Raw genomic sequence first — 12113 nt, 5'->3', positions numbered from 1 at the left:
GCGTAAGTTAGAATTCTCTGTACGCTCTATGCTTAGTACAATGGGACGATAATAGCGCAGCTGATTCTCACTCATGTTCATTGGACTGACTCTTGCCCAGGGCCAGAGTGAGCTCAGATACAGGCAGGGGCATTAGAACTCACTGCATGGGACTTGGAGGAGAGGAAGGTGTCTCTCTGTTTTCACACTCACCCTGGCTGACTACCTCCATCTGATCTTCTCTCTTCATCCCAACTCTGCACTGACAGCTGGGGATCCTTGCAGAAGCTGGCTTCCCAATAGCCCTGAGCATCTACTGCAGTGACTGGGGCTCAGTGGTCCATGCAGCATGCATCTTCCTCCAACTCGATTCAGAAGCGTGACCTTGAAGGAAAGAGTAGTACTTGCAGATCTGCAGGGATCCCTGCTGGGAACTGGGAATGGTGGAAAAGCAAACGGAGTTGAGCATGTGTCCATGAGGCTGGGAAGTCAGGACAGCTTTGAAAGCACGATAAGGGAAGAAATGAAGAGCAGAGCAAAATGATGGACCTTTGGAGTGTGAGCATTACTGAATATACAAGTTGCTGTATAGTATTTTGACAGCTTCTAATCATCCCTACATGCATCAGCCCTTGTCCTGTGTCAAAAATAAGCAGGGATCCCATTATCTGTAATGGAAACAATGGGCAACTGATGAGAGATTCTTCTAGTAGATGGGAAATAGGACAGCAGCACTGCGCTGGAGAGAGAACAGATTTTCCCAGTTGCAGAAATCTAAAAGGGGGCCCCACCCACTGAACAGACTGGTCCAGGGGAGTTTCCTTTTTCTACCATTTCTCCACACCCAGGTGCTTCCACCATCTAAACTGTCTCAGTCCTTCTTGGATTGGGAGATGCCAACACCACATCCCATCCATTTACTGAGTTCAGTCAGGGCTGGTTGGAGTCCAGCCCCTGTATTCTAACAGTGAAAAAAAGAATGACTTTTCCCTCATCTCTTCGAATCTTCAAAGAGTAAGCAATATGTAATGATAGGGTGACCTGGATTTACCTAGGGTTTGTTAACCCCATCCTTTTGCTCCCTTCTTTTCCTCCCCTCCTTGGTTAAGGTTTTAGACCACCTGAAAATCCTAAACATAGCCACATGATGTAAGAGACACATGCACCGGGTCATTTGGGTTCTCAGTTCCGGCCTGTCATTCTGTGTCCGGGTGGTGACATCCTACTGCCACCCTGTGGGGGTGACAGAGCTCCACTGCTAACACTGCCTGTATCCTTACAGCCCGGTGGCTGCCTGTGACCCTTTCTCTGTGGAGCTCAGGGCAAGGAGCTCCCACCTTGTAAATGGTGAAACCCAAGCTGTCCCTGAACCAGCAGGTCTGTGTCCTGGATATTCATCCAGCAATGTGCTCCTGCCTTCCATGGCCACCAACCCCCTGCCTTTCTTCCCTCTTGCACATAGTTTCAGACATGACCTCAGAAAGCATTTGAGAGTCAAACTGATTGTTTCCACCTGCTATTCCCTGCTCGTCCTGGGCAGCTGCTGCTGTCACCCAGTGCCGTGGGATACTCCTTTTCCTCCGTGAGCAAAACCAAAGCATCCTCCCAGAATTCTACCACCCGAAGCCCCTCTCCATGAGGACTGTGTGTGTTGAGACAGAGTAGTTCCCTATCCCCTCCCCAGGCTCAATCCTGAAGGTCTTTAATCCTGGATCTCATAGTGACTAGCTGTGTGACCTCAGGGAGACCACTCAGCAAATCTGTGCCTCATTGGTTTGAGATACAAAATGATGACATCCTACATCTGTGGTTATGAAGATGAAGACCTCATGTAATTTTTTTTTGAAGATTTTGAGATGAGATATTCTTTCAACTCTCTTGTCTAACTTTTCTATCATTTCTACCTTTATAGACCTTGTCATTGTATTATATATATCTCTGTTTTATGCAACCTGAGTCATTCTGGCCATTCAGGCAATGTCAGACCCTTTTTGTCTCTGGCAGTGAGAAGTGGAGTGTGGGGAGGTGGGAAGTGGATGTGTCTATCACCTACCCCCTCTCTCCAAGGTGGTGTGTTACAATGGCAGCAAATTCTACCAAATGTGTGCAGACGGGCACAGAAACCGTCCTACATCCGGTTCTTGACCCCAAGGAATGCCATCTCTCTGCCCTTGGGGACTAAACAAGCCCTCACAGGAAAGGGCTATGGGACCATCATGACTGACATCCGATAGCAGGACCATCAGCATTGGGGCTGGTCAGGCCTTTAAGTGTTCGGGTATAGGACCAGTGGGCTCTAGAACCTGCAGTCTCAGCCAAGGGTACCATTCCACCCGTTTGAGGTTGCTGGGCTGGGAGGATGCTTGCTTATCCATGGTGCTACAAGGGCAGAACATTCTTTCCAGTCAACTGCATATCAACCACTCCTATCACCAATAAAACATTGTCTCTGTGTGCATTAACAGACTTTCTCATGCAGATTTCTAAACTGATGTGTAAAGCCCTAAATAACTTTCTTTGGCCTGATAATTCCTGATTAACATGTTTTAAATTCTAGAATGTAGAACAACTTCTCTTTGTACTGAAGTGCTTTTAAAGCAAATTAGCACCAGGACATGTAATGATAGAATGGGAATGTGTGTGTTTGTTTAGTATCTGTTTCCCACTAGAATGTGAGCTCTTTCAGGACAGGACTTCGTTTTCCGTATTTATTAGCATAGCTCTAGGTGAATGGGAGAAAGGGAAGAGAAAGGGATGCCTTTTAAATTCTCCTGGTTATGGGCTACAGTTTTTCCTCCTCATGTGGGATCTAGCACTGCACGCGTCCTCCCACATCTAGGTAAGCTAGTTAGACCTGTTGTGAGTGAGAAGCATTCCTCTTGCCTTCCCTCTGGCTGCCCTCTGCACCCCTTTCCACTTGTGCCAGCCAGGGCCTGTGACCTTATGATGCTTCAGCCTTCAGCTCCCCCTTGGCCACACAGCACTGCCTACTGGAAACCCTCCTCTTCTTCACTTCACCTGCCTCCATCAGTAGTCAAGTGGAGTCCTGGCATAGCCAGAGAATAGCTTAGATCAGTCCTTTAGGCTTTCTGGAGCTTGGTTTCCTCGTCTGAAAAATGGAGGTGAGTCAGGCTCGGTACTGAGGATTTAGGTCATCTCATTTAGCCATATGTGATCGTCACTCCAAGCCTACAAGAGTAAGGAGCCTTACTCTATTTTCTAGAGAGGAAAATGAGGCACAGAGAGGGGAAGAAACTTGCCCTGGGTCACTGAGGCTCAAACCCAGCTCTGTGACTCCTCGGTGCTGCTCCCAGCATGGATGTACCTAGCCGGTCTGGGTGGAGCTCTGGGAATTGGCTTCTAAGAAGCTCACCTGGTAATTGGGATATCCAGTCTGCAAATGCTGGCCTTGGATGAACTCTAAGTGGCTTCCCAGTGCTTGCTTTCATTCCATCATTATCTGCTCTGGCCCAGGTGTTCAAGGACTTCCTACTTAGCCTCATCCCATACAAGGAAGACACAAAGACTTCCATTAGGGCCTGATGGTGAATATTTGCATATCAACAGCACAAGAAATTGGAAGACCCTTGGTGGGGATGGGGATGGGGATGGGAGGGAGATGGAGGGCTACTGTGGGCCCAAGGATTGCTCTTAGCTCACAAAAAAAAAAAAGTCCTTCTCTGCTTGTATGTACAGCAAAGCCTGCTACAGTGCGCTAGGCGCCATCTTCCCAGGTTAAGGAGGACACATGAAGACCACACACACATACTCACTACTTACTTGGATGAGACAAACTTTCTCTTTCTTTGACGCTCAAGAAAGTAACTGAATTCAGTTTTTTCTGACTTAAGAATGTGAAGTTAGAGTTCTATCCTCTGAACCAGCAAGAGGATAGACTGGAATCCATAAGTAAACATGGCCTGACTAAGGCCCATTAGGATGCCCTTTACAGAAATCTGCTTCTAGCTTATTTTGAAGATGTCAGGAAATTCCTTAGTTCCTTCCACAAGAAACTTATGTGTCACTGTGCCTATCATAAAGAGGCACTGGTGAATGAACGGAAAGTCTCTCCAGTTCTGCCCTAAAGATTAGGCTGAATCCAGACAAGCGAACCCTGAGCTTATATAAGCCGATTCTTAGTGGGGGAGCAGGAAGAAGGAGCTCCTTCAGCAGAGAGAACCTCCATGGTTGTCCAGAGTTCAGCCTGCACAGCGGCTACATAAGAGTTGGAAGAGAAAGAAATGATTCAGGTTCCGTGAGAAACGGATTGCCTCTGGGAGAAATGAGCTGTGGAAAGTAGTGTAAATAAGAGAGCAGGAGCAGGGAGGGGAAGAAAAGAGATTGGATGAAGCCTTTGCCCCAGATTCTACTCCTGGGGGTCCCACTTCCCCGACCCCAATCATATCATAAACATTTTCCCTCACCTGTGTTACACTGCCTGATATTTCCTAATGAACACATCCAAGAGAATGAGGTCTCGAATGTGAGGGTGTTCACTGTAATAGCATTCATGTTCCCCCAGTTTGGAAAGCTCCTAACTATCCCTATGGTATGGTTACAGATACAATGGTTATATGCCTCATCATTTCATTTTCAACAAAACATAAACAACGTGGAATGGTTTTATTAATGATTGGAGGGAAAAGCAGAAGCAAAACTGTATAAATCCTGTGATTTGTAAAAATAAGGATATAACTGGAAGCACACTAAAGGGAAATCAGAAATGAAAACCATGTTTTTGGAGGGGTAGAATGGATGTTTTGCTTTTGTAATTTCATGTAGCATATAGTAGTAAATCCAGATCAATTAAAAAATGCCGTTATCTCTGGAAGAATCCAGGGTCGTCAGCCCTGGATACACCTTAGAGGCATGCAGCACCGTGTTCTAATAACTATGCAGGTGATAGTATGCGCCCAGCTCTGAGGAGCCCTGGGTGAGACTCTGGTCACACAGGGCCATGCAACCTAGTTCCGCCAGATTGCTCTTCTGACCCCACCTTAAAACAGCTAAGGAAAGGGGTGCCTGGGTGGCTCAATTAAGTGTCTGCCTTTGGCTCAGGTCATGATTCCAGGGTCCTGGCATCGAGGTCTGCATTGGCTCCCTGTGTGGCCAGGAAGCCTGCTTCTCTCTCTCCTGCTCCCACTGCTTATGTTCCCTCTCTCGCTGTCTCTCTGTCAAATAAATAAAATGTTAAGACCAAATAAAACAGTTGAGGGACTGGGACACTTGTTTGGTGGGGGGGGGGGAGAGGCATGCCATTTGTTGTGCAAGAAGCCTTTGTGGGGGTGTGTAAGACAGACTGAGTGGGGTGTTTGGAGAGTCAGAGAACACCTCTGTGCACATTCCGTCCTTCACCTGGTAAACTCCAATTGCTCCTTCAAGATGAATTCTCTTCTCATCCCTCCGCTCTGAGGAGTCTTCCCTCAGTGTCCTCACCCCACCCTGAGATCACCTTTGATCCCCTGCACCCCTGTAGTATCCTGTGGCTAGCTGTACTACTGTCCTGAGCATGTCGTGTTATCATGATCTTTTTGTATCTATCGTAATGCAAAAGGGGACTTCGTCATATTAATTTTGGGCTTGCTGGTGCCTAACGTAGTGCGTGGCACATAAAGCTTAATGATCGTTAAATGAATAAATACACAGAAGAATGTATAAATTAGGACTATAGTAAGGACCATTTTGCTTCTTAGGCCAATATTCAAGGGGTTTCTAGTGCTCTTCGCATCATAGTCCAGTAGCTCAGATGGATTCAGTGGTGAAATAGCTTTTTTAGATAAACCTGAGAAACGTGCCATCATTTGTAATGCTGTTTCCATGAGAAAAAATGAAATTCATTTTGTGCTTTCAAGAGCCAACTTCTGGATGAATCCCTAGGTCACAAGTTACAGTAGTGCCTCCTTATCTGAGGTATCCTTCACTCCGTTTTGGTGACTCATGTCCCCCTCTGGTCTGGAAGCAGATGAGCCTCCCCCTGACACAGCGTCAGAAGTTCAATGGTAGCATAATAGCACGTCCCAGTACCTGCGTCACTCACCTCACATCATCTCCTCATGTAGGCATTTCCTTGTCTTATGCCGTCACAAGAAGTGTGAGTGAGGACGGGGTGCCTGACTGGCTCATTCGGGGGAAGCATGGGACTCTTTATCTTAGGGTGAGCTTTGTGAGTTCAGGCCCCACACTGGGTGTAGAGATTACTTAAATTATTTTAAAAAAAGAAGAAGAAGAAGGTGAGCTCAGTATAATATTTTGAGAGAAAGAGAGACCACACTCATCTGACTTTTATTATAGTATATTATTATAATTGTTCTAGTTTATTATTAGTTATTGTTAATCTGACGAAGCCTAAATTTAGAAAGTAAACTTTATCAAAGATACACATATATAGGAAAAACATGTATATATAGGGTTCGGGACTATCTCTAGTTTCAGGCGTCACTGGGGGTGTTGGAACATCTCCCCTGCAGATGAGACAGGGCTACAATATTGCCAATTTAAGAACTGTCTGTACTTCCCAACATGGTCCTTGCTGAGCCCTTAGTATTTCTTTTCTTCTTCTACCAATGAAAATACAAATGAAAACAAGAAGTTTTCAACTTCTACCAGTGATCTAAGTTGTCCAGAAAATGTTACTTCTGAAAGTTTAAGCAAAGGGAATGTTTCCATTTTATCCCTTAAAAGGCAAATTCCATGAGCTGAGTCTGGATCCCCCCCATTTCAGGCCTTTTCAAAATGAATATCTAATTTATTTTCCTGATTTCAGCAATCAATGGGACAGATCCTTCAGCCAGTGTTGGAAACAATGGCTCCCAGTGGCATGGCGCCCATCATGTGCCAAATGGCCTACAAACTACTATTATTCAGCGTCCCTTGCTCTTCCCAGGAGCCCCATAAAACCCAGTGCAGCTGACCTGCACTGAAGTCAAAAAGTGAAATTTAAGAAAGAGGCCAAATGTGAGGGCAAAACTTTCCTCACTCTATGCAGGATGGTGCCAGTGGTTTCCTTTTCCCAGCCTCTAATCCAAGCTAAAAATGATGTAAATGAACTGGAACCCACTCCAGTGGGAAGGCCCTGGATAAACCACAGTGAGTCCAGCCTCAGGAGGGATGCTGTTGTGGCCACACCCCCAGCAGCAGAGTGAGCAGCTCTCTGCACTAGCCCTGGGTTCTCACACAGATGGGGTTAGTGGTACAGGACAAGGCCACCATGATAATATGTGGAACAGGGCTGTCAGGGTCCCAGGGTAGTGTTTGGGGAAAGAATTACCATGTAAAAGAGTTAAGTAGCTTGAGCAAGAATTGAAAACAAAGGATTCTTGCTGGAGAGGTAGGGGAACAAGGGATGGAGTTCACGGAGAGATCACAGATCAGTTCATTCTTTCTCCTTGATACTTGTTGGTTAAGAGAAGGCATGGAACATCTTTGGTCTGAAAAAAAAAAAAAATTCAGTAGCTTGTCCTGCTGTTGAGAAGTCAGCAAGTCAAATGCTGAGCTCTGCAAACTCTGAGCTCCCACCCTCAAAGGACTTAATGAACATGGGGTGACTTATAGTTTGTGTGTCTCTAGAAGTTCATGGCTTTCCGTTAAGTAAGATCAAGGGAATAAATGAACTCAAAGTTTACTTACTTTATAAACAGACAACCAGCAAGGGAGAGCTACTTTGAGAATGATTTTGGTAACACAGCTGTGTGTCTGATACATGGGAAACCATACCCTGCAGCTCCCAAGTATTAGAAGAAATAATTTATTTATCCAAGGAAAGGATGGTCACATTTTCTTGAATGCCATACCAGATTTTTGTGTAAGGAACTGCCTCTAGTTGGTAAATGAAGATGGAGAGTCATAGAATATAAAGATTTGATCGTTTGGGGTTTTTTTTTTTTTTTTTTTTTTTTTTAAGCTTCAGACACCAGATGCTCCCAATACGTGTCTCTTCAGTGCTGTCCAGAAATCTCAGAAAGTTGTCCATACCATAAGAAGACAGCCACACGTGTTTTATACACTGTTCAGAGTTACAGCTTGGGAAAATACAGTTATTTTAGCCCAGCTGTAAACTCTGCTTGGGTCATTCTGCAGTTTCAGCACCAAGAGACTTCTTCCTATGGAAGAATGTTTTCCTCTTATCAGCACCGTACACACTAGCCGTTTTTCCCACACCAAAACAGTTTATCTTACTACCAGATGATGTATTTGGTAATTTATGAGCCTAGAAACTGGAAACTAAAATGTGGTTTAAAAAAAGTGAAGGAGGTCAATCTGAAAGGCTCTCTGCTATAGGACTCCAAACATCTGACATTCTGGAAAAAGCAGAATTAGAGACAGTAAAAATGTCAGTGGTGGCTGGAGTTATTGGGGAAAGAGGAGGAATAAATGGGGGGAGCCCAGGGACTTTAGGTCATTGAAACTATGACTCTTATGATACTGTAACGGTAGATACATGGCATTATACATTTATCAAAGCCCATAGAATACAAAACACAGAATGAACCCTGACATAAACTATGGGCTTGAGTTAATAACAACGTACTAATCCTGGTCCATCAATTGTAAACCTGTGTACCACACTGATAAAAATAGAGGTGCAGGGTGAAGGGGCATATGGGAACTCCCTTTGCTTTTCACTCAGTTTTTTCAAAAACCTAAAACTACTCGAAAAAAGTGTTAATGAACAAACGGAGTTCAGCCTCATGGCCTATCCCTGAGGTGGGGAAGGCAGTGGATGACGACGTCATTCTCCTGAAGTCTATCGCGGTCCCCAGCATGTATCCTCCAGCAATTTCATTTGAAAATAACTCTCAGTATATTAAATCTTACTTTTCTAGTGGTCATTGCTATTACTAGTCTCTTTATTTAAAAACAAACCAAAAAGAAGAAGCTTATAAAATTAGCTTACACTCTTCTCAAGAAGTTCCTGTTTTTCTGTCAGAGATTGTGTTACACCCCTTCCACATTCCACACAGTTGGTAATTTTGCCACACTGCCGAGACCTGCTTACTCTACCTTCTAGGTGTCTTGGCCAGAACGAAAGTTGGCGCTTGCTACCTCCTTTTAGGTCTGTTCTGACCAGTCACTGGCCCTGGACAAAATCACAGGCTGAGTTCTGTAGGAACTCGGCATAATCCTCTCTGTGGTATGGAAAGGGGGGATCAGAACCACAATGAGTATCTATCCTCTGTAGAAAATGGCATTAGGAACAGCTCAGATAGTGATGAGTAGTTGTAACTTGTCGAAGGAAACCCAATACTTACCCATTTTCAAATCAAAGGAAGAGGTGTACTAGACGCTATATTTTATAGCGTATAAAATGCACTTCCCTCTGGAGGGGAAAAAAATGTGTCCAACAATGATCTTGTGTTCAATTTGCCTTGAACACACAGATCTATCCAGTGACAGACAGGAAAGTGAACTGACATAGAGGCCAAGGAAATTCATATTATGTCATGAAGTCTGTGGTGTCAGTACCCTCATGAACAAAATTAAGTTTCCTACATATAAGTGCAGAGTAGAATCATGATCAAATGCCAGCAGAAGGAGCAAGATCTTCTCTACTCTAGGCTGACAATCTGATTCTCCCCTATATTTTCCTGGACGTGATCAGAACTCTGATGAGAATGGAAGGAGTGCAGTTAGCTCATGGTGGGCCACCAAGTTCAGCGTTCGGTGTCTGCCTGCCACCAAAACACGCATGAAGACAGCATGATAATTCACCTCTATGGCACCCAAAAGATGAGGAATACAAGCCAGTCATCTGATTTTCTCTGAAAACTCCATGACTTTAGCTACTTAGAACCTTACATGTTAACAAAGCTCTGAGGAAGGAGGGAGGGGAGAAAAAAAATGGAAGAAATATATGATCCTGTATTCTAATTTACCTCTGGAAGAGAGAAGAGACTTTTTGCCCTGGAATGTTCTTCCTTTCTGTTCACGGTAAAGTGGGATGTCTGGGCAGAATAAGAATCAGTCGAGGTGAGGAGAAAATCAACAGAGGGCTGAAGGGACAGTACCAACAGCTGAGATTCTCTACCTCCAGACGCATTTCATTACTTGTCTTAATGAGACACAAAACTCTTCAAGAAGGCAATCCTTGGAAAATACCGCCTAGGACATTTGTGTCTAAGGTTGCATCTGGGAAGTCACTTTGTCAACCCTGTCTTGTGTCTCTTCCCCTTGCAGGGCGACAGGCTTTGGCTTCTTGAATGCCCTGTGCAAAGCAGCGGCCGTCCTTGGAAACTTAATATTCGGCTCCCTGGTCAGCTTCACCAAATCGATCCCCATCCTGCTGGCCTCCACTGTGCTGGTGTGTGGAGGACTGGTAGGCCTGCGCCTGCCGGACACACGAACCCAGGTCCTGATGTAATGGGGAACAAGCCATCCGTATACAGCATCTCTTTCTTCTGCCCTGTGTCGACCCTCCGGACTGACTCAAGGCTTCAGATTTTTTCAGATCTCAAAAGGTGGTAAAAGATCGGAACACTAAGTCTTACTGTGACTGAAATGTAGATGCGTACTGTCCTGCCCCCTTAGATGTGAGTTTCCAGTGTTTTTCATGCCTTCTTACCTTTCCTAACTGGGATGCTCCCAGCTCCCAAGAATCAGTCCGTGGAAGCATTTTTTTTAAGTGTCCTCGTCATCCAGGCCTCCCTAAGATTCTGTTCACTAAAGGCTGAGGAGCCTGGGCTGCCGTAAGAAATAGATCCCGCTTCTGATTTCACATTCATGGGAAATGTAAGTTGGCATATTATTGCATTTGTGCTGAGGAGAGGGATTCTTTTTTTTTTTTTTTTTTTTCCCAACAGAGTGATATTTCCTGTTTACTTAGAAAAGGACACCCAGCAATTCTTGCTGTTACAGCAGGGCCTTTCAAAGAAAACCATGTGGCACCACACGGAGCTGGGTGGAGCTCTTTGAGGCCTGACAGGGAAGGTGGCCTGCTAAAAAGAGAAAGAAAGGCTGGTGAGCAGCAAAGATCTGAGTGAATGACAGAAGCCAGATTTCTGCCCCGTTCCAGTCCTGAAAAATCTGAGGAGGGAGCCGGGCCAGAATGTTAGAAGATCGGAGACAGATCTTCTGCCTCTGTTTACCACATGCCCCGCCACCACCCTCCCCCTGCTGTCTTCTCCCCACCCTCACCCCAGCTGCCCTTGATCTTGCCAGGGAGCAGATTCCAAGAGAGAAAGCCACTTTCTGAGCCTTGGGTCAGCCTGCCTGACTCTGCCCTTCATCCAAACTGTGTTCAATCTAGAGATGGTCAGTCATCTCTGTTGTTGTAAATTGCCCAGGAGGAAGAAAGTACCCCCCCCCCAACGATTTGGAAATGCAAAATGCTACCTTGAGGGTACCACCCTTCGGTGCCCCCACGCCCTAGACACTGGGCTTCCTGAAGTGGGTCTTCTCCTCTAGTTTCCACTGGTCTGTGCGCTCCCCCTCCGCCGTCTGGCTCTTTGCGGAATCCCAGCCTGCTTAGTCTGAGCAAGGGGCCCTCTGGCAGACAAGGGCAGCGTCTCTGGTGGTTTGGGGCTGCTTGCTTTACCTCTGGAATCTGCCTGGGCCTGGAAGACAGAGGTCAGCAGGACATTCCCAGGGGCTTGTCAGCTATGTGACCTTCTCACCCCTCGGGCCTGCCCCTCCTCCAGGCTCATCCTTTTTACTCATCTTCTTTGAAATCTGAAGCCTCCTTATAGACTTGCAGCAGTGACCAGCAGCCAGGAATAAATCCCATATTAAAACAATAATCCTTTTTTTTTTTTTTTTAAACTCTGTGTTGTCAAAGGGTTATCCTTGTTACTTGTTATAGCCTTTCCAGCAAGCCACAGCCCTGGGGCCCCAGGAAGGGAGAGCCTTTGTTTCCAATAGCCATTCCCTCCAAAGCCCCTTCCTAAGCCTGAAGGCACCCTTCCCCTCTCCCCTTCCTAATGGTGCTCCTGGAGCTCCAGAGTACAGAGTTCCGACTCTGTGAAATGTTTCTTCCATTAACGTAGCCATGGATCGACTACCCCCTTGAAGTCATTCAGGTCTGTGAAGGGGACAGCGTGGTGTGGGAGGCTGGCAGGAGGAGGGTGGTTCCCTGGGAAGGCCGGCTCAGGGCCATAACAGCAGCAAAACGCCAACCCCAAACCGCAAAGGTGGCAGGAAGA

General features: G+C 45.8%; 1 protein-coding gene across 2 annotated transcripts in view; it reads left to right on the top strand.

Annotated features, from left to right (window-relative positions):
- Positions 1 to 11708, top strand: part of SV2C (synaptic vesicle glycoprotein 2C) — a 236681-nt gene extending 224973 nt beyond the window's left edge. For both annotated transcript variants that reach the window (XM_032335926.1, XM_032335925.1), the window contains exon 13: positions 10153 to 11708. In XM_032335926.1, the coding sequence (XP_032191817.1) occupies positions 10153 to 10336 (184 nt within the window). In that variant the 3' untranslated portion in view covers positions 10337 to 11708. The remainder of the gene's footprint in view (positions 1 to 10152) is intronic.
- Positions 11709 to 12113: the final 405 nt, after the last annotated feature.

This window comes from Mustela erminea, chromosome 3 (assembly GCF_009829155.1).
Source record: "Mustela erminea isolate mMusErm1 chromosome 3, mMusErm1.Pri, whole genome shotgun sequence".
Lineage (NCBI taxonomy): Eukaryota > Metazoa > Chordata > Mammalia > Carnivora > Mustelidae > Mustela > Mustela erminea.
Note: the sequence above shows the minus strand (reverse complement) of the source record. Positions and strands in the feature narration are given on the sequence as shown.